Source organism: Cyanistes caeruleus, chromosome 3 (genome assembly GCF_971803275.1).
Source record: "Cyanistes caeruleus chromosome 3, bCyaCae1.hap1.1, whole genome shotgun sequence".
NCBI lineage: Eukaryota > Metazoa > Chordata > Aves > Passeriformes > Paridae > Cyanistes > Cyanistes caeruleus.
Window position 1 is genome coordinate 114,570,385 of NC_141703.1, and position 26,804 is coordinate 114,597,188.

General features: G+C 43.1%; 1 protein-coding gene across 6 annotated transcripts in view; it reads right to left on the reverse strand.

Moving 5' to 3' along the window:
- Positions 1–1,604: 1,604 nt before the first annotated feature.
- Positions 1,605–26,804, reverse strand: part of EVA1C (eva-1 homolog C) — a 41,239-nt gene continuing 16,039 nt past the window's right edge. For 2 of the 6 annotated variants that reach the window (XM_086883767.1, XM_086883765.1), the window contains exons 2-8: positions 21,038–21,234; positions 17,551–17,674; positions 14,396–14,548; positions 7,054–7,197; positions 3,704–3,775; positions 2,972–3,064; positions 1,605–2,127 (exon numbers count right to left, since the gene is read on the reverse strand). In XM_086883767.1, coding sequence (XP_086739893.1) covers positions 1,733–2,127; positions 2,972–3,064; positions 3,704–3,775; positions 7,054–7,197; positions 14,396–14,548; positions 17,551–17,674; positions 21,038–21,109 — 1,053 coding nt within the window. In that variant the 5' untranslated portion in view covers positions 21,110–21,234 and the 3' untranslated portion in view covers positions 1,605–1,732. Of the gene's footprint in view, positions 2,128–2,971; positions 3,065–3,703; positions 3,776–7,053; positions 7,198–14,395; positions 14,549–17,550; positions 17,675–18,467; positions 18,630–21,010; positions 21,235–23,350; positions 23,559–26,804 lie in introns of those variants that run through there. The other 4 variants (XM_086883766.1, XM_086883763.1, XM_023945822.2 and 1 more) reach the window with 4 other exon arrangements.

Sequence of the window (26,804 nt, forward strand, 5' to 3'; positions counted from 1 at the left end):
TTGTCACTGTGGGAATGGCCAAGCACTGGCACAGGTTGCCTGGAAAGTTTGTGGAGTCCTATCTTTGGCTGGTTGAGGTCTTCTCCAGGGGGCCACCCCTAGGGCACACTGACTTTACCTAATCTTGAGCAAAGTGGAGTCTGAAGGAAAGATAACTCCCAGCTTTTTTTAGGATGTCAGCTTATGGGCTAAAACTCCACTAAGGCTTCCCAATAAAAAATGAGGGAAGAAAATGCACAAATTTTAGTGACTATAAACATTAACTGCCAGACAGGTAACTGCTAGAAAAGAGCAGCTGGAGATCAGCTGGCCTGTGGGCCCCAGGCTCAACAGAAGGGAGTTTCACCAGGACTCAAGAGTTTTGGGGAGCCCGTCAGAGCAGGGGCCCTTGGAGCCCCTGCCCTCAGCCCTGCAGGCCAGGGCCCAGCCCGCTCCAGTAAAAGGAAGAGGGTCAGATTTGTTTCACTAGTACAGTCTGTCAGCAGGAGGAATTGTTGGGACGTAGATCAGTCCCTTTCTGTCTGACCGGGAAATGGGTGGCACCTGCCCCATGAGTCAGGAGGAAGGAGCCAGCTCTGGCCCAGAGCCCTCCCCAAAGGCAAACTCAGGACCAAGGCATGGGCTTCTCCAGACCGAAACCTTTTAATCAACATTGCACATAGCACAGGCTATGATGACTTCCTACTGGAAAGGGGAGAGCAGTGGCCCAGCAGGATTGCATCCAGGCTCCTGGGCTGTGCCCAGCCTCTCCTGCAATTTCCCAGTGCTCTGGGTGACCTCAACCTTCCATCCATCTCCTTAGCCTCTCTTCCTTCCTCTGATAGGATGCTAATTGCTGGTGAGATTTTTCCAGTTGAGCACAGGATTGTGCCTTAGTCATCTGAGCAAGTTCCCTTCCTCCCTTTAAAGTTTTTCCAGGCTTAATTTGACTTTGTATCAGTAGGAAATGACAAGTCATGTCACTGTTTTCTTTCCAAGTGTTTCATACTATGCTCTACCTGGACACACAGCATCTGAGTGGGGAAGCACAATAAGCCCATGAAGTATTACCAATAGGAAGTGACAGTTTTCCTCCTTTTGTTCAGTAAATTCCCTATGGGCTGCAGCTAAAATATTGGAGACATTTTTAAGACAGGAAGGCTGTTGTGGTTTCAGCTTAGATACAGTACTGGTTTAATTTTCTCTCCAACTGAAACCAAATCTGACTAGCTTAACAATTTTCGAGTGAAGATTGTGAACTGATAAAAAATCCTGAGAATATGACCTGCATTCAAGTACTGGCTCTAACCCTGCTTTAGGATCAGAAAAATTAACCAGTTTTTCCCTTAAGTAAAATATTCTTAGCGTGTGGCAACGTCAAGAGTCTTTTATGAAAGAAGCAGCCGTTTTGGAGCTTGTCCTTCACACATTTGCCAACACAGGTGCACATCAGTCTGTTCTGATGGTTGAATACATCTGCTTAAATATTTTTCACCTTTTTTAATATTCCTAAACATGCATTTGGCAGTTGATCCCAAATTACAGTGAAAAGTAATCTGTACCATGAGTTAAAACTGTAGTGTTTTTCACAGAAGGGTTTATAGACAGTCAAAGATATGAAACCCTTTTTTATTGCATATATTTCTTTTTATTTTACAAATAATTATATTCACTCATACAAATGTTCCTTCACAGAAGGTACATTTTTTTTTTTTCCAAAAAAAGGGATAGAGTGTCATCCAAAATAAGCCATTTATTGTTCATTAATATAAAATGTATTCATATTTCTAGGGGGTGTCATATCCAAACCACTGCTCATCCAAATTTCCTGTATGATCTGTTCCCTGCGCTCAATCCTTTCGGCCAGTTCTGCTGCCTCTGCTGAGTTATAACCTGAGTAACAAGGTCTGTAAAGTCCATCTGTCTCATCCTGGGTGTTTGAAAGGGAGAAATCCTCCTCTTCCTCCTCCTCCTCCTGTTCACTGCTCTCATAGGCTCTGGCACTCTCTGGCACTAGCTGATCCCTCTTCCTGTGCAGCTTCTGGATGTCACTAGGACACAATACGCAGATCACCAAGGCACACAGTGTGAGGATTAATCCCACACAAACACTGGACACAAACAGGAGAGCGGCTCTTTCAAGGTGATCTGCAGACAAGAAAGCCAGGGCTTAATCACTTTACAAACTGCCAAGGCTGTTTACAAACCCCCAGCTGCCATTCCCGCAGTGTTCCTTAGCCAAACCTCCCAACACTCAGAGCCCAACCCCACCAGCTCTGCCTCTGAACTGTTGAGCAAAAATCCAGTCATCAGACATTATAATATTGTAAAATAACAACATGGCCCCAACCCTTTATGAGCAGCTTAGTGCTGTTGTCAACAAGCTACCAGCTACTCTGCATGCCTTGTTTGGTCCTTCCAGCCATCCTACCAAAACGGGCTTTGCCCTCACCAACAGGGCATGCAAAGAGTGACTCTGGGCTCTGCAGGGCCTCAGCAGCATCTTCAGGCCAGGCTGAGGAGGGAGCACTTTTCTTTTCTTCCTTTGCACTTAGTGCTGCTAAGTCACAAAACCTACTGTCTTGCAGCAGAGACGGCTGGGTTTGGTGACTTTTTTCTTTTTTTTATTACTCCTTGATACTCCTTGTGTATGTATGCAACCCAACGTTCCCGAGGACAGATGTCTCCAGTGCTCACGCATGTCAGGGCCAGGTTTTCAAAACTACTGAACAACCAACAGTCACCATCAAAAGTTTAAAAATATCTTGGCTGTAGTTGCTAAGTGTTTGAGTCCTTCAAGGCAAGGAACATTCCCTAAATATGAATTAAATATGAATTATGCTGGGATTGTCCCATCCACAAGATTGTGATTATATTGTAGTATCATTACCATAAACATGGGATTACTAGTTGTAACCATCGGAGTTGATCCTCCCTTTTCCCACAATGCCATGATCTAGTGAGCAAAACAATCTCAGCCTCATTTTCCTACCTTTAATGTATGCAAATGTAGCCAAGTAGTTAGAGCTAACTATAGTTCCATCTTTCTTTGGAAGTCTCGATTCCCTTGGATCAAGGTCAACACCTGTGACACGAGGAGGTAAAGTAAATTCAGTGAAGCTACTAAGTTGATATTCACCCAGTAGCTTTCCAGCTAACAAGTCCACCCAAAACACAGGCAGGCCCCTGCCGTGCTGAAGGAGCTGCAGAACACTAGAGCAAACAATGCTTGATAAGTTAAAGTATAATTAATAAATTATTGAAAATATCAAATATGTAGAAAATGGCAAATTAACTTAAAAGAGTCTGTTGCCAAGTGAAACCCCTTGTGCCTAATCCCATTGGGGTTTCTGAAAAAATTTTACTTCATGAAGCTTCACATTTCTCCAATGGCCTTCCCAGCCCAACTATTCCATGTACTCCTGTTACTGGGGACACACATCAGCCTAGTCCTTAACTTTGTGGCCTTTGAGAAGAGCTGGTGTTAGCATAACTTGTAAAAGATTTTTCACTCTGAAACAATTACAGTTTCACTTTTAGTCTTCCCAGCATGCTGGCTCTGGTCAGGCTGGGCAAGTCACTCTTCCAACAGAGTTGCTATGACTGCAGGACTGTGCTCACATCCCACTCCCAGCCTGTCCTCTGCTCTCCAACAGAAAGACCAGCTCTTCCAGCAGGGTTTCCACTACTTCATCCCAAACCCTGTGTCTGTGCTGCTACATACCATTGTTCTGTTTGACGGAAGACTTGTTATCAGGGACCAGGGGGTTGACAGCAGTGAGGATAAATTTAGGAACTGCAAAGACAAAAGACAAATTATGTTCTGTTGGTTTTAAGAACCCTCTCCCCAGTTATTTACGAATCCCACTGCTAACCCTGGGTTTATTAACTGTGTTTCTGACAGTGGTATTGAAGGTTGGACTGATCTTGGAGGTCTTTTCCAGCCTTAATGGTTGTGTGGTTCTTGCGAAGTCAGGGCAGCTCTGGGTCCGTGGCTGGGTCTATGCCCCAGCCTACTCCAGGAGCATCTCCATACAGCCTGGCAACCTGCCCCTTGTTTTCAACCCCTCAAGGGTGTGCCAACCAGTGGATGGAGACAAAATTGGCCTCTAAATTCAGTATAGACTGGGCTACAGCCAGATGCTAAGTTGCATCTAGATACTGGGTTTGAATGAGGATGATGCACTGTAATTCTAAGATAAATGTTAAAGTCTTGTGTGATGTCATTTGCGAAGCTTCTGAGATGAATGGTTGCCAAGGAAGATGGGGAGGATGGGAATAAATGAGCTGCATCTTTCTAATTTCCCTTGGTATGTGTTCACAGTCTTCTTCAAATAATTAAAAGAACTACAAGCAGGTGCATTGTACGGACATTGAGAGATCCCATATTCTGTAATGGATGGATGGACCCTTCAGCTGCCCAGATCTTAGCACCTGTTCCTATACTATGTGAAGGCACATTGATTGATTTTCAGACTGATGGGGGGTAAAAAGGAAAAAATTTCAAGTATGACACTCACCTCTATTGTCCAATAAACATTTGCCAAGAAGTAGCATTGAGAGAGTTAAATAGAACAGAGGAGACTGAGGTTTGCAGCTTAGCATAGTTTTCATTTGGAAAACAACTAAAAATAGCACTTCTTTCTGAGCAGAACTTTTCTTTCTGTGTGGGCTCAAAGTCAGAGCTGTTTCCTTTCCTGATAAAGGAATCCTTTTGGGAGCCTTGGCTCTTGTTTGCAGTGGAAGGCCAACAAATACAGGGGTAAATAAGCTCATTTCTATTTTGTCTTGTACCTTATGGTAATTTGTAGCTGTTTTCCAGTGTCAGAATACTTTCCTTGGTTGTGAGATAGACAGAACAGGATTGTTTCCAGCCTGCAGTCTGCATTTGCAGGCCTGGCTGTTCTGAACAACATGTCTGTGTTATGAACAACGTCCTGGGAGGATGCGCCATCTCCAGCGCCCATACGGGACCTGAAGCTCCTGTCACATGGCCTGGGACTCCTTCACCTGTGCTCCTGTGCTGATGTTCCTCCTGCTCCCCTCCCAGGGGAAGCTCCCCAGTGCTTCACTTGATCTTTTCCCCTTTATATTTCCCTTTATATATCCCCAAATATTTATTGTAGGGGAATGTTTAATTCAAAATGGCATGGAGAGAAAGAGCCTCTGGCTGCTTGCATTGCTTGTTTTCAATGTGGTGCCTTTCAGATGCAAGGACTTTAACTGCTATAGGCTATATCAGGCTGCTGAACAGAACAGCTGGTACCAGCATAGGAATTTTTATTAAGACAATCGCATCTGTATTACAACTTGTGCCAGCACTACTTTGGCAAGTAGGAGTCAGTCGCCTCCTGCAGACTGCCAAAGGCAGCCCACAAAGGGTCTCTGGCATCCAGGGAGTATGGATACACCACGGGTCTGCAGGAGCCATGAGAGAGGATTCTGTGATCCTGAAGTGCAGACTGAGCAAGAGCCAGGAGGTCCCACCTTGTGCAGACAGGAGATGATGCTGAGCAGATCACTGGGGGCACTGAGACTTCAAGGAACCAGCACCTCCCAGCTCCTGTCATGTTTTTACTGTCAGGAATGAACTGCAAATGTAAAAATGCATCCAGACTCACTACCCCTAAACAGCTGCTGATCACTGTGTGGGGAGTATGGGGTTTTTTCACATTCCTGACCATGATAGAAATACTTTGAAGTGTGGCACAGCCCTGAGAACGAAAGTGCTGTGCTTCACTGAGTTCCTGTCACTACAGTGGGAGATCTATTTGCATTGTTTTGGGAAGCAACAGATTAGCTGGCATCCTCTGGTGAGGAGACTGAATGTAAAATATCATTCTGGAATATGCCAAATTCTTCCCATGTTCATTAGATGAGCTGTAAAATAATAAGACCTGCAAATCATTGGCTAATGCTTCAGACTGCACAGCCCAGTAAGATTTGGCAGGAGAAAAACTCTTCCAAATGTGCCAGGAACAGAAAAGAACACTATTTGTTACCCGTGTGTTTTTGCAAAACCACATCCCTAAATAACAGAATGTGTAACTCCAGTGCCAACAAACTCACTCTGCTTTTCTGGCACACAGACATGCAAAGTTGAGCAACTTGTTGTTGTAATTACGCTCATGCTAATTAGAGAGAATTACATTAACTCATTCATAAAGGCAGCTGCACAATAATATAATGTATTGGTGCAATGGCAGATTCCCAGATATCTCCAATAATAGGAAGCTGAATTATTGCACCACCTTTCAGAGCTGACAGCCAGTTCCTGGGGAGACTGAAAATCTCTTGGGGCTCATTTTCCTCTGATCTTCAGGTAGAGGTGATCTGGCCATCAATCTTACACTGCTGTTCTTAAAAGCATGTCTCAGGTAACCTGTGCCCTTTGACCACTACTCACTAGGGATGCAGCCAAAGGACTCTGCAGTATGTACCCATGGAACTGCTCCTTTTGAAGTATTTTAGGGAATTCTGCTCGCCTCTTAGGAAATTATATGTCTATAGCAAGCAATATGGAAAACTGTTCCCTCTTGTCTGAGGAATGAGCTGAAATACATTTCAATCCTGCAAGGGATCTATAACCTCAAGCTTTTACTTTCCATAAACCTTCACTTCCCTTTCCATGAGAAAGGAAACTCCTCTGTGAGGGAGAAGCTGTAGATGTACTCACGTGAATCAGGTTTCAGGACTGAGCTTGTACACAGTGCTTCAATTATGCTGGACTGTTTTACATGCACTGATGCCAGGCAGTGTTGATTTTTCCTAGCTCTGTTGCAGGTGAACTCTGTGGAACAAACTCTTATCTTGATAGTATTTCTCAAAAATATTGAACTATATAGTTGATATTTTATTGTTGGTTGCATTTTTTATCACAAAAAGACCCCTTTAATGCTAGAGTATTTATTAGGTGCTGCTGTGCCTAGGGGGTTGTTTTTTGTATGGCAGTCACAAACTTCCTGTGTTAAAGGGAAGTGGATATTTAGGAAGGCTTAGTGCCCATATGTGGACATGTGTGTGTCTTTGCAAGCAGAAAGGAGGGCATGAAAATGATTGTGCATTTGCTCTTACCACATGCATAGCTGACATTTAGGTATTTTGTCACTCCAGGTAGGCATGGACTTCCAAAATCCCGGCTAGTGACAATAATTTTGCATCTCTGTTTCCCATAACACCTTTTGGATAACACTTCCAGCGCTGTGTAAGACAAACAGTCTGAAAGAAAAAGTACATGCAATAAATATACAATACCCTGGTGTTATCTGAAATGAGAACTGCTGGCTGCATGACTAGAGATACAAATCTGCACCTGATCTCAGGTATAACTTTGCCTTAGCAGGATTTTGGAGTTAAGATTTGTCAATGCAAGGAAGTCAGCTGCAATAAATGTGAACTTGCAGCGAGGTAACTCTCCCACACTGCCTTACAGGTGCATACTAAGGGTGCAGGAAGAGTCTCATCAAGCTCCAAACAGGTGCCCAGTAAAAGGTCTCAATGTTCCATTCAGGATGTGTTGGAAAAAATAAGCACATCCAAATAGCTCTCCATCTATTCCATCCCAAATTAAGAGAGATGAAATACTGTTTCCAAGTCTGTTTCTCAGCCCTGGGTTACTGAGATGAGTCAACTGGATAGCCAAGTTCAGTTCAAGTCAGGTGAGATCAGTTTTTATGTGTTGCAACAGCTCAGGCTACAGGGAAGTTCAGGGTATTAAAAAGTAGCTTTTCATTTACTATGAAGAGGTCAAAATGGGCTCAATATTTAACCAGGGAAACATGTGGCTTCCAGAAATGGGTTTTGCACTGGAGCTGAAATTATTTGAGTGGGAAAGTGTGTGAGTCACCCTCTGCTTCAAAAAAAAAAAAAGAACGTATCTAAATGTGATTAAGTTCTCTGTATCCACATGTGCTAAACTCCAAGCCACAAAGCAAAAAACACCCCGTAGTTTTGGTTTCTAAACCAAAAGGATGCAGAAAGAAAAAGTTTGGAGCAAGTAATACTTCTCTGAACCTTTCTGCATCACCCCACACACTGCGGGTTTCTGTGTATGACAGAAATGTCTCATTCCAGGCTTCTGAGGCAAGGGTACTCTAGAGGTCTGAAACATCATTTTCTGGGGGTTAAAATAGTCCCTCTTCCTACAATAAAGGATGGCCTCCAGTCACCTACCAACTGCTGAAGCTCATTTGTGCCTCTTTAGAGGAAAGACAAACACCATTTGCAAAGACACTCCAAAGGTTCCCCAAATGTATTTGAAAAGAAGGTTTGAGACTGAGTTCTTGGCATTTAATATGTGAAAATGGGGCAGATTTGTAATTTTTAGAGTTAACTCCCTGACACCAGTACTAAACAAGTTGTATACTTGGGCAGAGCCATCAGGAGGTAATGAGCTGATCTGTCTGGCAAAGGGCTCATGGCTTGCTTTGGACATAGATTCTAGGAGAGAGCTCTTTGACTTTTCAGAGACCTAAAATCCCAATACCTGTGTGTCCCAAGAGACTGCTGGGAAGGCAGGGAAGGGCTGACCTAAAGCATTGGGTAGTTCTGATTAAGTAACTCAGCAGTTTTAGTTTCCCTCCCTGGCAATTTCAGATGAGTAAGGATATATTTGGGTGGATGTTTTTGGTAGCCAGTAGCTTACTTAGGCAAGTACAAAACCAGCTGGAGAGTATCAGGAGGAATTGTTGGGTGATTGATAAATGAATGGATTGGGAGCACAACAGCAAACTGGCAAACTGAATTATGTTTTCTATAGAATTTCCTGCCCTGGGAGCTACTCTTGATACCTTATGAAACCAGGAGGATGTTGTGCTGATGGTTTTCTACATATTCAGTGATATGGCAAGTGTATGTTTCATTTTGCCTTTGCTCATGTTTCTGTGGGACTTAATAGCTTCTTTTCATCTCTATCCATGTTGGATTTGGCTCTTCTACCCAGGGAGCCAGTTGTTATATGCCTGCAGGATCTTGGCAGGCTAGTTTTTTGAAAACCTCCCAAGGCTTGCCATGGTGTCATAGGTGAGTAAATGCAAACCTTGGCCTGTTTCTTCTGCAGGACAGGACAGATGTTACCTGGAAAGTCTTAAAAAAGAAAACAACCTATTTAAGACTTCCTGCATTCTGAAAAGATTTTGTGTTTTTGTGATTCAATAAAAAATCCTGTCTGGTTGACATGTGGCCTTGCTACCTTCCCACTAGTTCTCCCAGCAGCTATGATGGGATTAACTTGAAAAACTTACCCTCCAACTGGTCAAACACCTTTTTCAGTGATTGAATGAGGAGAGACCAGTGCTGTGTTTTGAGTAAAGGAATCCCATGGAATGGCCCCAAAGAAACCAAGGATTGGGAGATGAACTTAAATACACAATGTGGCTTCTTTCTGACTAAGTGCTGTTTGATCTACACAGATATTTCTGGGGCTTGTTAGACTAGTACCATACATTTTCAATAACTTGCCTCTGGAAAAGGCACATTCCCAGAGTGTTAAAAGGCTGGTGGCATCCGGCGGTGGTGGACAAGGCAGCAATGTGTGGCTGGGAAAACACTCCATTCTCCATGCTTTTCTCCCAAAGTTGCTTGTTAGACACCAAGACTGTCGGTGGATCTTTTGTATGAGACCCTGCTATGGATGGCACAGGGACACGGGTGTCAAGACGAGGTTCTTAATGCAGTAATAAACTATCCAATCTGACTGCAGCTATTTAATAGTTGGAGTAGAAAGCCTTGTTTCTGGAGGAAAGGCTCTTTCAGCTCCCTAATTAGCTTTGTTTGGGAAAGTTTTGGCATGCAAATGACATGCCATAAATCATGCAGGCTTTAATGAGAAGTAATTTGTCTTCTGTTTTTTAAAGCTTCTCTCAATTCAGACAGGAGGAGCTTTCCCTCCCTTTCTTTCCACCCTTCCACACAAAACCTGCAGGTGATGGAGCATCTTGTGCCAGGCTCCGGCGACAGCATCCTGTCCCACCCTCTCCAAATGTTTCAAATTGCTTCCATCCCCAACTGTTCCTTGTGCTGCTTTATGTGTTCTGGGCTGTGTCCACCCACAGAAGAATAAGGAGCTCACTATTAAAATCAGCTGAAAGCAAAGATTTCACACCTCCAAATCAGGATGGCTTGTGCTTTGTGGAGCCCAGATCTCAGCTGTGGGGACAAGCATTGACAAGGGGAAACTATGGAGTTTGGAGCAACCTAAGGCTGCAGACTTCTAAAGAAAGTTGCTGAAATAATATGGTAATTTATGCAGGAGCATGGCACACAGGGTCCTGCCTACGCATCAGAAAAGGGCCACTTGAATTGCTGATTCCAGCAGAAACACACAATGTGATCAGCAGCACTTTTGTACCAAAAAAACCCCAAACTTGGTCTCTCTCTCTCCTCCTTGCACATGCATGTGCAGAGAGGGGGATCCATCCCACCAAACACCAGGGGCAAGAGACAAGTGTGGCTCTCCATTTCCTGAGAGCAGGAACCAGACTCGCTGCTCCTGCATGTGAACAGGCAGGAGTTCCTTGGCTCCTTTTACACTTGAGGACCAAGTGTACTTTTCCAAACCTTTCACAAATGTGAGCCATGAAAAAATAGACCCAAGAAAGCCCTGAACTGCTGGTAAAGAAAACATTACCGGTTGAAGTGGTGTGTGTTTTAATGTTCTCCAAGCAACTTCCACCAGCCAAATCTGATCTTCCCTGTTCATCTCAGAAGAAAGTTATTTGGACTCTAAAAATGGTGGCTGGTCTCTTCCTCCCTTCAATCACTCCTCATCCTGCCACTGCTCTGAAAACCTTTTCTTTTAAGGGAGTTTTGTCTTGACAACCTTCAAGTGGCAAAGGGGTGCAATGGCTCCTACTGGCACCTCTTGGGGCCCAAAGCACCTATTAAGCTTCCCAGTTTGCTCGGGCTGACACAGGCAAGGACCTTTTCATATCTGATGTCTGCACATAGACAGCTGACTTAAGGGGTTTTGTGGTGGAAGCAAAATTGAACTATTTTATCCTTACTTATGTATCCACAAAATTCATTTGACTCCTGTCTCACACGCCCGAAGTGCCAAGACAGTGTGGAAACATTTCCAGAGCTGCCTAAAGCTGTTTGTGCCTTCACTGCTGTTACTTCTGCTCTCAAGAGACCTTCCCAGGAGACAGGCTTACACCAGGCAATGAGTACATCTTTTAGTAAGAGGCAGAAACGAAAAGCTTTTCAATCAGTCAGTGAATAGGAGCTATAAGACCCTTTGAATTGGCTACAATATCCAACAAGCAAACAAAAATAATCACAGCATCACAGAATCCTGTTACATTAAAAAAACTGTGACCCCTAGTTGGACTGGAAAGAACCTATAGGTTTTTGAAAATGCCCCTTGCTTGACTTTCTCATCCCTTCCTCTTATCTGAATTCCACTGGGAAGATGAGACTAGGACAAAGTCCAACCCCAGGGTATGTCATTGCATAGTTCAAGATGTGATGAATGTTTGTGAATTCTCCACCTCCCCTCTCAACACTCCAAAAGTGGGACCAGGTAAAAGAGAGGGCTGTACTGGAAAGAACCCCACATTCCAGCAATGAGAACCATGGCAGGGCTGTAATTCAGGGCTCTGCTGGTCATTGGTGCTTGAGGGACTAGCCAATGTGCATCCAGAGGAATTTTTGAGAAGGATAGAAGTGTTCTAAGCTTGCGAATTTAACCTAGAGGCAACCCCACTAAGAGACTACCAAGCCTTCTTTCAAGTATATTCATGTATTAATAAGAGTAATTTATTATTTGAGGAGTGTTTGTTGACCTGAATCTTCCTGTTGCTCTCTATGGTAACCTGTTCTGGCACAATTCTTTTAACTTCTTCTGACCAATAAATTTTCTGTTTCCTCATGCATATGTTAGTACAAATATGAAAGAGATAATGGGTCAGAAAAGGCAGTAATTCACACTGGAACAAAACTGCTATGGTTTCCTGCTTTGGTGCTGGGCACAATGGATTCCTCTAGGCACAACCATCTGCTACAGAAGGACTCTCAGATAGTCTTAGTAAAACATGGAAGTTGCTTGCTGGAAATTCTGTACAATCTTAACAGTGCCAGGCATTTGGACTGCAATGCAAAAGCTGCAGAAGGTGGCATTTACCATTGAACTGTCTCAGAAAACCAGTTGCATGAGTAGATACTCATGCTAAATGTGGACGTGATGCTCAGGATCCTAGAAGTGCTCAAGGCCACACAGATATCTCCCACAGCAGAGATGGATTGATAAAATTTATTACTCTATGGAGAAGAGCCTTTATGCCAAAGAAATGTTATGTTTCCCTGGGTTCCCTTTGAAGCAAAGCAAAATCTGTCAGCTGATTTGACAGTTGGCTCACAGAAAAGCGATGCTTTGAGAACCCAACTGTCCCAACCCAAAGCTGCTGTTTGTCACTGCTATAACATGTATCATCAGGTAGCCAAGATCTTGGTGAGTATCCAATTCAATACCCAGTACACCTGGCAGGACCATGTCAAGTATGGAGAGATACAAAGCTTTTGAGATCACCAGAGACTTTCTGGGCCTGTCACTAGGACCTTTGGGTGACTTCTCTTCTGCATAGTGCTAAAAAAAATTGCAGTTTCTCTGTTATGCAGTAAAAGAACTGGAAAGGCATGAGCGCTGCCCATAGGCTGAGTTGCACTAATGTGAGCAGAAACAATAATGGACGTATGTTGGAGCCAATTCAGCTTTTGGTGCAAACATAAATATAAGTACATGGGTCTGATTCAGGAAGGAAGAGCTGTCTCAAGTCATTACATTCAAATTACCATTGTTTTCCCTCAGAGAAAGGTATGCAGTCATTGCAGAAATCTAATCATGCACCCACTTAGATCTGTAGGTGCTTAAATAACCACAAAAATAAGATTCAGGCTTGAGAGAGATAGGTCTGGAGTCAATTGGATCTGACTCCTAAGTGCCAGGTCTTTTGTGATAACTGAATGTGAACTCCCATGCCACCCAGGGGCTTTTGGAAATTCCATCGCCTGCAGAAAGTCACTAGTACACAGGAAGAGGCCAAGCATTTCCATTAAGTAGTAGGAAATCTATACAAGGATCTACCTTCTGTAGATCTGCTTTGTATTTGTCTCAGGTTTTATGCTCTCTCCTGTTACTAGTGCCTTGGGCTGCTCTACAGAACACAAAACCAGTGCCAGCCAGGGCATTGCTGCACAGGTGCTTGTACACGGGAGCCACAGCAGAGCTTGTTGCTGTTGCAAATGCTTTCTCTTTATCCTGGGAAACTTTATCCATTAGGAATGGTTTGCACAATTCTGATGTGTGAACTGTGAGTGCTGACAGAGGCGAGGGAGTGATTTGAGAGGTCAGTGAAGTGCAAGACCTAAGTTGATCAGCTGAGACATCTTTTCCCTGCCCTGTGTCACCTGCTTATGCCACTGTTATAAGGGGTGTGGGGGCCTGACAGAGACCTGCCAAAATGTTTTCTCCGTGGAACAGACAGGCATAGCTAAGCCTCTGTGACAGCCCAAGAGAGCTGGTATAAAACACAGACCTGGAAATACGAGATTCTTGTCTAAGAACAGATTGCAATTTTCAGCCAATAATTTTTTAATAATATCTAACTAAATAGAAACATTGGCTTGCAGACAAAAGACTCTTAAGATTAATTATTGATCTCTTCTTGATGTTCAGAGATGCTTCTTATAGATGACACATAAAGCATGTTTCTTAGGAGCAATGTTAAGCCTTTGCACAGGGCTGCCATTAGTCATGCAAGCCCTTCCCTGTGTAGTACCAGGGGGTTTGAAGAGCACACTCATCCCGTGCTGGCCTTCTCAAGGCGTGAAAAGTTCCCTTCATGCCTTCAGTGTCACCACTGAACATATCATTCAGTTTAGTACTGCATACGTAGGACATTCCTGACTTGGTGCCAAAGTGAAGTCCAGGTACATTTAACTTTCTAGAGTGCCACCACAGCCTTGGGGTATGGTTATATAACAACATCTAAAACAATGGCCCTGCAGACTCTCCTCTCTGTACAGTCTGCAGCTAAGGCAGGGAATATCTGGCAGAAATGGGTATCAGAGAAGGAGCAGTAAGACACAGTATCATGACACTCAGGTCGTCTGGTCATTATCAGAAGCTGGAGGAAGAAGAGAGGCAAACAGCTAATATTTAGTATATGTCACCTAAACTCAAGACAGGCAAGGGAACTAGTTTTTGATGCTAATCATACTAAAAATTAATTAACTATATTAAAGTTTATTACTTTGCTGCATTTCTTAGTCTATGTTCCTCCCTCATACTGGGCAGTTTGTTCGAGTTTCAGAAATAATCTCTCACATTTCCATCACTGATGCTTTCAAAACACCATTGCTCTTGCACTTGAAGTTTCTCCCAACCTGTGCTCTTGCCTATAGAAGGTCCCAAACATACCAAAGGGGGGTGTGTGCTCCGCCTTTGTTGAGCAGATGCTCTCCTCGTGTGCCCATCTGCCGTAGGTGGCCGAGTAGATGATAAGGAACTTGGATTCCTGACAGTGGAGCTTCAGTTCCTGGTTTTCACATGCTGATTTGGTTTTGTATTCAGCTAAAGTAGAAGCAAACAGCAATATGATAGTGAGGCAATTTAAATAGCTGGACTGTTAATAGCAAATAGCAGCAGGACAGAAACCAGCTTTCCTGCAAGTGCTGTTGTAAGTGACACGTGGCACCTGTACAGACAGACACAAAGTCAAGAGCAGAGTGTTTCTTCCAAATGAATTGTGCCCAAGTGACTTTCTGTGATTCCATTTTGAACAGAATAGAAAATCCTAATTTTTCCAATCTTCTTTGCCAGTGGAACAGCTTCCCTGCTTTCCTGACTTTCTTTCCACTCCTTCTCAGCAAGAGAAGCTTCATCCTTCCCTTTTGTCTCTCCTCAGGACAGAGAGTTACATTCTATGTGTGCCTCAGCTGCCTCTGCACACTTGTCAATCAGGGGCAGGGCTGGCACTGCTCAGTGACAGCACCTGGGCGAGGCATGGATAATGGGAGGGACAAGAGGCCAGGACAGGGTCCCCATCCCAAGCCAGACAGTGCTCTCAGCTGTATTTGCACCACTCCACCAAGGTCAGTGGGTTTCCCTGGATGGCACTATCCAGCAAAGGCTCATTTGAAACTTTGGCTGGCAAAGTCACGTGAATTAGCAGCCTGAGAAAAATCTGCCCCCTCCCTTGCTCAGCTGGCACAAGGAACCCTGGCAGCACCCTCAGCAGAGGTGGGGAAGGCACTGAGCTCATCTTCATGGCTTATCCCTCCTAGGGAATCCCTTTAAATGTGCCACCTGGCCAACAAGGCTCTTCCTGGAATAAGCAGCCGCTCTGTTTGTGGCATATTACCTTCTTAAGTCTTCCTTAAGAAGGTTGAGTTGTGATGCCAAACCTTTTTATGGCAGGTAAGGCCAGGGAGAAGAGTTTATTCTCCTCCAATTTTTTTTGTCCTCAAAAATGTGAAAATGGGAAAAGGAGAATCCTGAGCTGAACAGAAGAAAAGGGAAACCTTACTGTTAGTGGGTGGTGTCCCTGTGAGTGGAGGGTGGATGCTGGTTCTTCAGGAACTGGAGAGAGAAAAACCTCCTATCTACTCATGAATGAAATCATTACTGTTTCATCCAAAACAGAACAGATAAAACAATGAGCTAATGTTCTTGGTAACAGTCCAGTTTCTTCCATTCGAGCTCATCAACAGCCACAAGCTTAAATGTAAAAAAGAGTGATTTTGAAAAAATATTTTGAAAACATTTTTGAAAACATTTTGAAAGATACTTGACCTACTGCAGGTTGTGACTTGTGCTGAAGCGCCTGCCTTGCTGTGCACACATAAATAGGCCAAAAACCTGAGGTCTGTGCTCAAGGACTGACAGCATACAGCTGAGTCTGCCTGGCTGTGCTGGAGAGGCTCTGGAAGTATATATAACCCCATGTGGTATCAGACAAGGAGAAGAGCCCAACATAAACCTCTGCAAAGATACGGCAACAATAATTCTAAATAGATGAAAAACGAAGGGACTTAGGCAACTGCTTAAGTGCCTGCTTGAAGGCAAGGAGACTGCAAAATATAACACAAATAAAACACAAAGTTATCTTGAAGTGATTTCCTGAGTTAGGATGTTTTCCACTGCCAAGACTAACAATATTGGTATCTTACCTACAAACATAAATTTCCTGCCACAAGAAATCATGTCGTTTGCACTGGAATCGGATTATTCCTGAATTCTGAAGGTGGCAGTTGCTGTTGAATATGCTTTTGACCAGCTTTTTCAAAATTCAGATCACAGGAAATACTATATACTAAAAGAAGCTCATCTCCCATGGGAAAAAATATTAAGCAGCTTCTGAAAGTAATTAACAGGATCCAAATTCACTTTTGATTAGCAAACAGATTTCTAATGACACAGACACTGCTATGATATTCAAATCCATCTACTATTAATAATGGACTAATTTCAATATGCAAAAAGAATTAAACTATTATTATAATAAAACAGGTAATTAAAATTTTAAATTTCAGGCATTTTTTTCCCTCTGATGATTGACCCAGTGTATCTCCCTGGGAGTTCTTGAGTCAGTGCTTTACCAAAGGTAACATCTGTTTACTCCATTCCATCTCTCGGCTCTGATTTCCTCTTTCCTGTATGAGCTGGCTCTTCAGTTTGCTTGCCAACTACTCCTGTTCTAGCACTGATGTCTGTCTTAGCGCTCTGATCAAAAAAAAAACCCTTAGTACTTTCTCCTTTGCTTGTGGGTTGGTATTTCTATGTTGGCTGGTGAACCTACCCATAAATCATCATTCAGCTGTTTTCTTTGGGACCCATTTCAGCCACACTGGGAATTCATTGTCAAAAGAGCTGAGCCCCCAGGCTACTGGAGCTTGTTCTCATATACCATAGCAACAAGGAGAACAATTAAAAGCCACCAATAAAGGAAACCTCATGAGGATTGTCTTCATTGTTCTTCCCCTTTTTCATACTCAAGGAGTGGATTTTCTTTGACGCAAGATTTGTCCCTTCACATATCAGCATCAAATACCTGCACAGAGCACAGGTGATTCTACAGTAAAAGCCTCTAACCAAGTCAGCATGTGTATCTTCTGGCCATTATTTCATAAATAGGAGGTATATACCAGGAGATATTTTTGAATCTTTGAAAGCTTTGGGCCCAGTTCCTTAAGTATTTTTGCATATTCCTTCCTAGGATGCCTTCTTCATTTGGATCCTTAGCCCAAGCATCTGGTTTTCCTGTTCAGCTCTTTCTAATATGACATTATCATTGCTATCTCACTAAAAATAATTGACATAAGATTTTTCCTTTCTAGTCTGATATCTGACATCTGCCCCTGCCAAACTACAGTGGTCATTAAACTGGCAGCAAGCACCCTGAAGCTGCAGACACAGCAGAGAGCTAAGGTAAAGTCAAAAAGAGCAATTTGTTATCAATCCAAGAGCCCCAAAACTTCACATGGATTTTTGCAAAGCCTTGTGCAGTGGCATTTTAACCAAAACAAGCAACAAAACATGCAGAAAAACACATTTGCCTGATAAAGATTACTTACTAGGTTTGCATTTAAAGGAGACAAGGAGGATTTTAGTGGTCCCTGGACACAGATCAGGCCCAAAAACCCGACTATTGACAAGGAGTTGGCAGGATCTCAGGTTTTGGCATTCATCCAGTACTTTCTAGAACAATGGGCAAAAAGGATAGTCTTGACAACAAGGTATGAAGCTACACAGCAATGAAAACACTTAGTTGTACTTTGTTCTACACAGGAGAGAAATCATAACTTTTTGGCTATAAACATGCAAGAAACATCTGTATCATTGCATCTAGGCTCTACTGGACTTGGAGTCATGGCCAACTTTATGGGAACACATTCACCACAGCCATGCTCACAGCAAATTAGGATGTTACCAACTTGCTGTTGTTTGTCACTTTCCCTCTGCCCCTGGGGACATTGGCCAAATTCCCCTGAGTGCCACCACAGCCTCGATAGTGCAGAACCCAGAGCATGTGGGAACACACTAAGCCCCCGGCTGTCTTACTGACATGCTTGAGGCACTTGTACACTCCTGAGCACATTTATGGGAGTGCAATGTCGAGGGAAAACATGGCAACCAAAAAGGTATATTTCTAACCACTTCTTCTTGAACTGCTTACATGTACCTGAACATGCTCTGTTAAATAACCTTCACTTGAAAGAGTTCTGCCTAATGACAAGCACAGCCTGCACTTTAAGCCATGTGTAGGACCTCCTGCTCAAGTGACACTTCCTTCTCGCTTGCAGTTGCACACATTATTAGATATTTACTTGACTTGCCATGGGCAAATTTCAGAATTGGTTTGATTGGATAGCACAGATATGCAAGTCTATCCTCAGCCTCCTTGTCTTGTTTTGTGGGGTGTCTTTTAATGCTGTTCTAAGGCCATATCTCTTCCAAATTTATTGGCCCAGCCATATATCCTGGTTCTTACTGTGCAGCTTCCCTGGAAGTGGCAACAGAGGAAGACAGCCAACAGGTCAGCAGTGTTAGACACAAAGGGTCGTGTGGACTCTCTCCCAGTCTGGCAAAAGGACTGAGTGCTCATACTGCTCATACTGGTGCTCCCACTCCAGCTGTGCTCTTGGAACTGTAGCTGCAGAAAATATGAAGACATTGCCAGGGCCAGTCTGTCCAGTTTTTAACACAGTCACAAGCCAGACGACCTAAAAACACCCAGTTTAAATGCAGCAGTGTATTTAGAATATTCTTATTCACCTCCAAAACTCAGTTAAGAGAGGGCTTTTCTGACACTGTTTTTAGATAGTCTGTGTGGTTGTACATGGGATTCATGTTTAAAATCACAGCAGGCTGTGACAAAGGAGGGTGTTATCACCAGGTCACCCCACTCTTAACAGGAATAACTGTAATAAAACATTCTGATCGTTTTAGGTGGTCCTTCAAAATCTATGGGAGTTTTTACTTTGTTTCTCATCAGAAGAGGTCTCAGTCATATCAAGAGACCAAATCACAAATTTACCACTGTGGTGGCACAAGCTGCATTCCTGTTTCCCGGCTGAGAGAGTTGGCAGTGGCTGGATCTCTGCTGTCATCACTGGAAACCTTCCCTCCCAAGCAGCAATGACACACATTGGCAGCACACTGCAGTGATCCTACAGCTCCCATTGGGAGAAGAAGAGGACATGCATTCAACACTTTTTGAGCATTAAGTGCACTCTAAAGAGTTTAAAAGAGAAAGAAAGCACAGCAGACTTAATTTTATCTGTCAATTTTCCTTTTACAGAGTTGCAAGTCAACCAAATAACTCCTCCCTAACTGGGATAGTTCTGGAGGGGACCGGTGAAATAGAGTTCCATCTTTAGTAAATAGAGATAGCTGTTCCCTACTGAGTCACCTTCTGTTTGCACCTGACCTGAATCATCTCCTGTGCATCTGTTTATATTTTTTCCTGCCTAATGTAAACAGCAGTCACATTTTCTATCATGATGCTGTGCAAAAGCACACAGCCGCAAAAGCACACAGCCACAAAAGCAAACGATACTCAAAATAGCACTGGGCAGTTACTGTCTCTAAGCAGATCCAGCTTTGCAGTGATCCCTCTGACAGGAGGTCTCTGTAATAAGTGTCTGTGATGCTTCCACCCAGCTACAGGGCATCATTTTTCACCTGCCTGTGCAGACTGCAGATCCACTTCCAAAGGGAAGGGGAGGAGGGTTGAGGTCACTGGTGCTCTTTTCTAAGAAATCTGTTTACAAAGTGTGTCTCTTCTCCTTAACAGAACTGGAACTCCCTGAGATGCAGAGCATTTGTGTCTCACACAAATTCATGGCCTTGCCAAAATGCTTTCATGCCTTTGATCAGCCACAGTGCCCAAAAGATGATGGTAGTTTACAAAAGTTACCCCATGTTGTGTTTATTATATTCAAGGGAAAAAACTGCTCATGGAGACCTCACAAAGGCACTCACGAGCCCAAAATAATCATTGGTGCCACTTTGCTGCAGTCAGTAATATAACATTAAGGATGCATTTTGCCTGCGGTTTTTGGTGGAGGGATGTACTTTCACATGGCCCATAGGTCATGTCTGGAATGTCCTCAAAAATTGCAGTACATCCTGGGCAAGCCACACTTTAAAAACTGCCCTAATGCTGTTTCTAGAGAGAGAATATTACTGACAAATCACTTCATAATACCCTTCAACTCAGTAGTGATGGGAACAGACATTCTCTGATGTCAAGAAGGAACATGTGGTCTACAGACACAAATGTTGCAAACTCCATCAAAACTTCTGTAGAGCATTTTCAAGTTTAATCAACAGAACATGCTCAGATTCCACCAACTACTTATTTTTGCAATGATATACTGAATTTGGAACAACACTGGGTATTTTTCACTAAGATGACACAAATCTTTGACAGCAGTATAAGTCAGACCTTGTTACAAAAATCTCTATAGCAGAAAGTATTAATTAATGAAGTATAAATAATTTTAAGCTATACTGAAGCAGGCCCAACAAACAACTGTAGGATGTTTCTGATACAAATCAGGTAGTCACAGAAATGCAGGTATCTGCAGAAATCCTTGGGATTTGCTGTTTAGCTGTTGCTGTGACTTTTCAATGAGGGAAGACAGGCATGCAACAAGCCAAATGCCAACCAGGATGTCATTCACTGGATTTTTACCCCCACTCTGTCCAGAGCTTGTGTCCTCCCCTGGGGTCAAGGAGGGCCTGTGTGATAGATTTAAACTGGTCAACTGAGTCACGACCAGCCCTTGAATGGAAAGGAGTAGACTATTCTAGGAAGCTTTAAGAATGGGGTTTCCAAAGCAAGGTTCATCACAATGGAAGGCAATCTTCAAAGCTCTCACAAGCCCACGGTAATGCCCTGCTGTCCAGACAAGCCCTTCCAGCAATAACACTTCTGGTGGTAAACAGCCATAGGTACAGTGCTGTCTCATTCAAGGATGAGAGCACTTGCACAGAAACGGCAGGGAAACCAACAAAAACATTCTGTACCTTAAGAACCTTTTCAACATGCGGTACCTGCAAAGAGGTGGGTGCCACGCAGTTCCTGGGTTCTGTCATCCTGGTTTCAGGCTCCCAAGCACTGCACATGTGGGGGTCCTGCCCATAATATGCTGACTGAACGCTGATGGTTGAGTGCCGAGGGCAGTGCAGGCTCAGGTGCTGCCCGTCGCAGGCATAGGCAGTGTGATTCTGCAGGAGCTTTGTTAGGTAACCTAGAAAATATTCAGCTCTGTTACAACTAGCACAGGAAATGACAAGCTCATTAGATAATAAGAAAACCACAATCAGTCTCCGGAAAGGGCATTGTAGTCAAGGTTATATGTCTGGCCTGCAGCCACCCAGTTCTCTGAATGGGTCACCCCTTATGTGCCCGTAGCACTCCAGGCTGGAAAACATGAGGTCTTGTGGCAGGGAGTGCGAGCCCTCCCAGCACTCCAGCAGCAGCAGCAGGATGTGTTGTATGGACAATATGTGGGCTCAAGCCCTTGCCAGTCGTGGCTGCTCACGATGCCAGGGTGTGTCTGCAGCAGTCAGAGGGGTATCACTGGGTTTTCTGGGCCAGGTTCTTGCATTCTAGCTACCTAAGCTATTTCATATACATCTTGTTGAAAGAATCTGCTGCACTTTTGCACTCATGGGCAGATGTGTTTCACACACTCTTAGTACAATTGAGGGAAAAAAAAACCCTCACGTTTTCTTGAGGGAACATTTTCTTGTTGTGGCTGAACCAGGGGCTTTTTTGTATTGTTAAAACAAAAATTTGTTTTCTCAAAGAAAATACTGAAAAAGAGCTCACTCCTTTTAATTAATTAAAATTTGTCCTTTAAATAAAATGGGCCATATAATTTTCACACTTTTGCCCTTCATAAACTTTCACCAAAGACGAGCAATTTTCAGAAAGGTTTTTAAACAGAAACTTTAGTACTCCAGGCAAAAGATAGGAAAATCATATAATCATTGAATGGCTTGGGTTAGAAAGTTCCTTGAAGATCTCCCAATGCCAACCCCCCTGCCACCTGCCACTAGAACAGGTTGCTCAGACCTCCAGCCAGTCTGGCCTTGAACACTTGCAGGGATGGGTCAAACATTTCAGTTCTCTGGCATCTTTTCCAGCTCCAGCTGTGCATCTGGATAAAGAAAATCAGCTTCCCTATCAGTTATTAAGTGTTGAGGAAGGAGAAGCCTACTCCATTGTTATCTTTACTGTTCCCCATCTAGAGCCCAGGGGAGGACAGGAGTCAGGCAGATGCACCTTTCAGCACAACAAAGCTGTAGGTGAGTTCCTCACCTCACTAACCTCAGTCTGAGTGCTGGAACTGGAGCTGGGACAGAAAAAATTTTATGCCCTGCATTTGTACTCTGGATCTCAAGGAGACCAGTCCAGCAGCAATCCCCATAGCTTCTCACAGGTTAAAAAGAATAACCAAGCCCACAGCCAAATCCACCCCCTACATTCTCTGTGTAACTGAGATCTCAAATAATTGAAGTTCCTTGCCAGAACCCCTCCTCTGTCAGCCTGCTCCTGAGAGATGCCGAGAGCCGCCAGGAGAATGGGCTGAGTGCCCAATTGCACCCAAGTGACTTCGCTATGGCCAGTGCTGCAGAGGGGCCTCCTGTGGCATTTGCTAAATGCCTTTGGCATCACCATTGTGGCATAAAGGGCCACAGTGTCAGAGTATTCAGTCCTACATGAGTTGTGGGCACTCAACACCCTCAAAGATATGACCCAATATTTTTAATCGTTTCAATTCTTCAGGTTTTAAGTTACTTGGGCCCAAGAGTGCTGTATACAAAACAGTCCAGTATTCCCTAAAGAATATCAGCTATGCTGTGATTTGGATGAGTTCCCTGGCATTTTAACTGCTACTTTGATCCTGCAAATTCCTAATCCAGCATCTAAGCACCTTTTTCCAACAACTGAAACTATTCAATCCTTTAAGAAAATGTCTTTAGAAAAAACTTGCTCTGATTCTGTAGGAGCAATATGGTCCACTTGTAAAAATTACATTACATGAACTGGTGAAAATAAGGTATCTTGCTCTCTGGCCTTCCAAGCATCTTAAACATGACTGTGCTGTTGCTAAAATCCTTGTGTATTTGCACACAATTAAAGGATAAAAATAGTAATGGAAATTGCTGAAACCTTATGTTCTCTGATAAGAGGAGTGGTGACATAGTATCTAAATTGCTCATCTCACAAGGCAGACCATGTAAACCTGCATTTTTCATTACTGCACATGCAGACACATGTGGAACAGTCAGTCCTTTGCAGCTCACAGCCCATGCTGAGGAAGGATTCCTACTCCAAACGTCAAGACTTCCTCTTACCCTTCTCTGAAAACCTCCGGGTTCTTTCCTGTCCTCATGCTGGCCCTCTCCTCGTAGCGAGGCACTGCCTGTCCTGCTCTCAGCAGTTTTCTCAGCAGCTGCTGCTTCTCCTCCTTTCCTGAGTAGTGTGGCTTGTAGAAGCTTCACCTTCTTGAGACCATGAGTATCCCTATATTGTGTACTGACTTCTGTTCAGAAACACATTTTCCTGGAGGGAGCAAATTCAGCCAAACAACAGTGTAAAGCTGGGGGGAAATCAAGTGTGATCTCTACCAGTAATAACAGCCATAGTGATTAGGACTGAGAGTTGAGCTCTTCCTGGGGCAGCTTCCTGTCCTCTCCTTCTGTGTTTACTTCATCAGTACCTATTAGCTGAATTTTGGGGAAAACTTTTTTTTACTATTTAAATACAGGAGCTGGAGGCTGTTCCTGGACGACAGCAGACCTCCAAGTCCTGGACCCTGCATGTCAGGGAAGACTTCACTAGCTCCTGGATGGCCAAGGAGATTCCCTTTCCCTGAAGAGCAGGGCAGAGGGAGGGCTGGAACACAACTCGCACGGATGGAGTGAGGTCATAGCTCTATGTGCACTTGGGCTGGGCAATCAGAAGACTTGTGAGTTTTGGGGTTTCTTATCCTGAGCAAAGAGAATCATAACCAGACCCTATGAAAAACCTTAGATGACTTAGTGTTTTAAACCTAATGGGGGTTTTTCATTGTTTTCTGGGATGGGTAATGGAGGGGGAGATGGTATTCAGCTGCACCAATTACTTTTCCAAGTGTCATTCTGTAATGAGGAAGACTATAAAAGTTCCTCTTTTTTCAGAAATAATAAATGTCACTCTTTAAAACAATATGAAACTATACCAAAAAAGTTAACTACCATGAGAATTGTCTAAATTGGAAAACCTTGGCAATACTGCAGTGTCCCATTAACATCTCTACAGCGCTGTGTGAAAGCCCCACTAGGTGCTTCCCCATTTATCCAGGACACCCACTCATAAACAATGAAGTATGGGGTGCTCTGCATCTAGAATCATGTACAAGATGTTAGAGAATGGCTCAGAAGTTAAGCATAAAGCACACAGGAACAAAAAGATCCCATTGATTTGGAGGCCAGAAGGTATCATCCCACCCAGCTGTCTAATGCAGACTACACATTTATTGTAATTTTTTACTGAGACTCAAAACAGCAGCACAGAATCCAAGCATAATCCTTTCTTCCTGAATTAGCCAAATTAGTCACAGCATCCACTGTGTTGACAAAGAACTTTATCTAAAAGAACATAGAGCACCACAGAACCACACAAAACACTGAGGCTGAGCAGCTGAACAAAACTTCGAGCCTCACTGATCACTTTTTACTGAAAAGAAGGACTGATAAACAATTAAAAAGATGACTGACAAAAATAACTGGCATAGGAGTTTGATTTTGTATGAAAAAAGAATTCTGAAGAGGTTATAGTTTCTCATACTTAACCACTTGCTCCTGGCATAATGAATAGCAATGATAAGGGTATCAGTGGTCCTGAAGGTATGGAAATCCAGATTTTTTTTAAAAAAAAAAAAAAATTTTTTTTTTTTCCATTTTAAACCACTAAAAATCTGGGAACTTAGAAAGTTCTGTGTATGTTCTGTTCAGTTCAACTTCTCTGCCCTGGCATGAGCTCCCCAGATGCATGGATCAAGGAAAAGAGTATTTCAGGCTGTGAGCCCAAAAGCAATCCCAGCATTGGCTCAGGTAATGTCTTTTGGGTAAGAAAACAGCTTTGCAATGCAGTATTTTTAGAGGCAGAGGCTGAGTAGTCAAGTTCTGAAGGTTCTCAGAACTGGGCCTTCATACACAGATTTAGTAACATCAATTCCTGTGCATCGTTCAATTTAGTTTAATTAGCACAGAAATTTGCTAGCTCATTTTAAAGACACACCAATCTATTTGAGATCAAAATAGATCAAAATAGCACACATATTGTTGTGGGAGTCCCGGAAGGCTAATCCATCTGGTAAATCTCCATCAGCTCCCACAGTTCTGTGAAGAATTGTGCCAATACTCATTAAAAATACACAAGCCAGATTGGTGAGTTTGAAGGAAGAGATTTCGTGCAGTGATAACAGAATAGTTAATAAACTCTAATACAAAACACCATTAGAAGCACAACTCTGATATTGATTGGTGTTTGGGATCCAGCTGCAGTACTTCTCCTGCACTATTTTTTCTGTTGGTTTGTGAAGGGAGCATTGAGAAGAAATTAACTCCGGATTTTCAGCCCCAATCCTATCTGCCATACCCTCTGCTGGTTTTGAGGCAGCTATGCCAGAGATCATACCTGTGCCAGGGTTACTCTGTCCATAGGGACAAGGATCTGCCTCTTGGCATTCCCTTTCACCTGGTTGTCTGCAAATGCTGCCCGTGGCAGCTCTTTTTTAGGATTAGTAATTGAGGAGGGCAAAATGTTACCCAGGAAAGAGACTGTTTTTAGAATTCATGACACTATGTTTCTTGCTTCATCATTTTATTCATTTTTATCTAAGTGCCTTGTAAACATCCTGTTTGACTCATTCTAGCCACACTCCATACCAGTCTTTAATCAGTAAGAAATACACTTATACAGAAGCATTGTTTATTCTTCTTGCTGTTCAGAAAATTGCACGACAGCTTTACTCAGCAGATGCACATAAAAATCTGTAATTCCTTAATATATGCCTTCTTGTGTAGTCACCAATCTGATTTAATTTCCTTCCATGGCTTGTTTTTTCAGCGTGCCTTTCTCCATTCTTCCTCTCAACTCTTGCTCTCTTTGCTAGTGACTACTATCTTACCAACTTCAACCTTTCACTTGTACTGCAAAGATGGCATGAAAAGTTGGTTTTCTGTGCAAGGAAAATATTTTTTCCTATAATCACTCTATTTCTTGTACTATCTAAATCTTCCTTTAAGGAAGGCTAGATGTTTACTTGGAAAAACTAGGGATAATCTAATTTCACTAATAAGATAGTGACCACAAAACCCTGTTCCATTTCCAAATGCCTACTTTGGTTTCAGAGCACTCAGAGCTGTTGCTTTTCTTAGAATTGGTCCTTGAGAGTTTTCAGGTGCCCATTTCTAAAGGAAATTAAGCTTATGAGATCCTGACCTCTGTCCATCTGTCATTCCCATACTCAACACCTTTTTAAGCTTAATGGCCAGTTTCAAACCTGAAGGATGCAGGGCTCAAAGAAATAAAGTTCCTACAAGTTTCATGGAAATTGAAGACTGAGCTGTGACTTTCAATTCAGTCTCAATGACTAAAGCTGCAAGTGAATTGGCAGCTGGAGAGACAGAATGATTATCCTGGAGAGCCATCAGCCTGATGCCAATGGAACAATTTGTTTCCACTGGCCTTACTGACAGATGAAGGATTAAGCCTGCAAGAAGAAAATGCTTAAGTTAGTAGAGAGGATGCTTTTGGGATAGT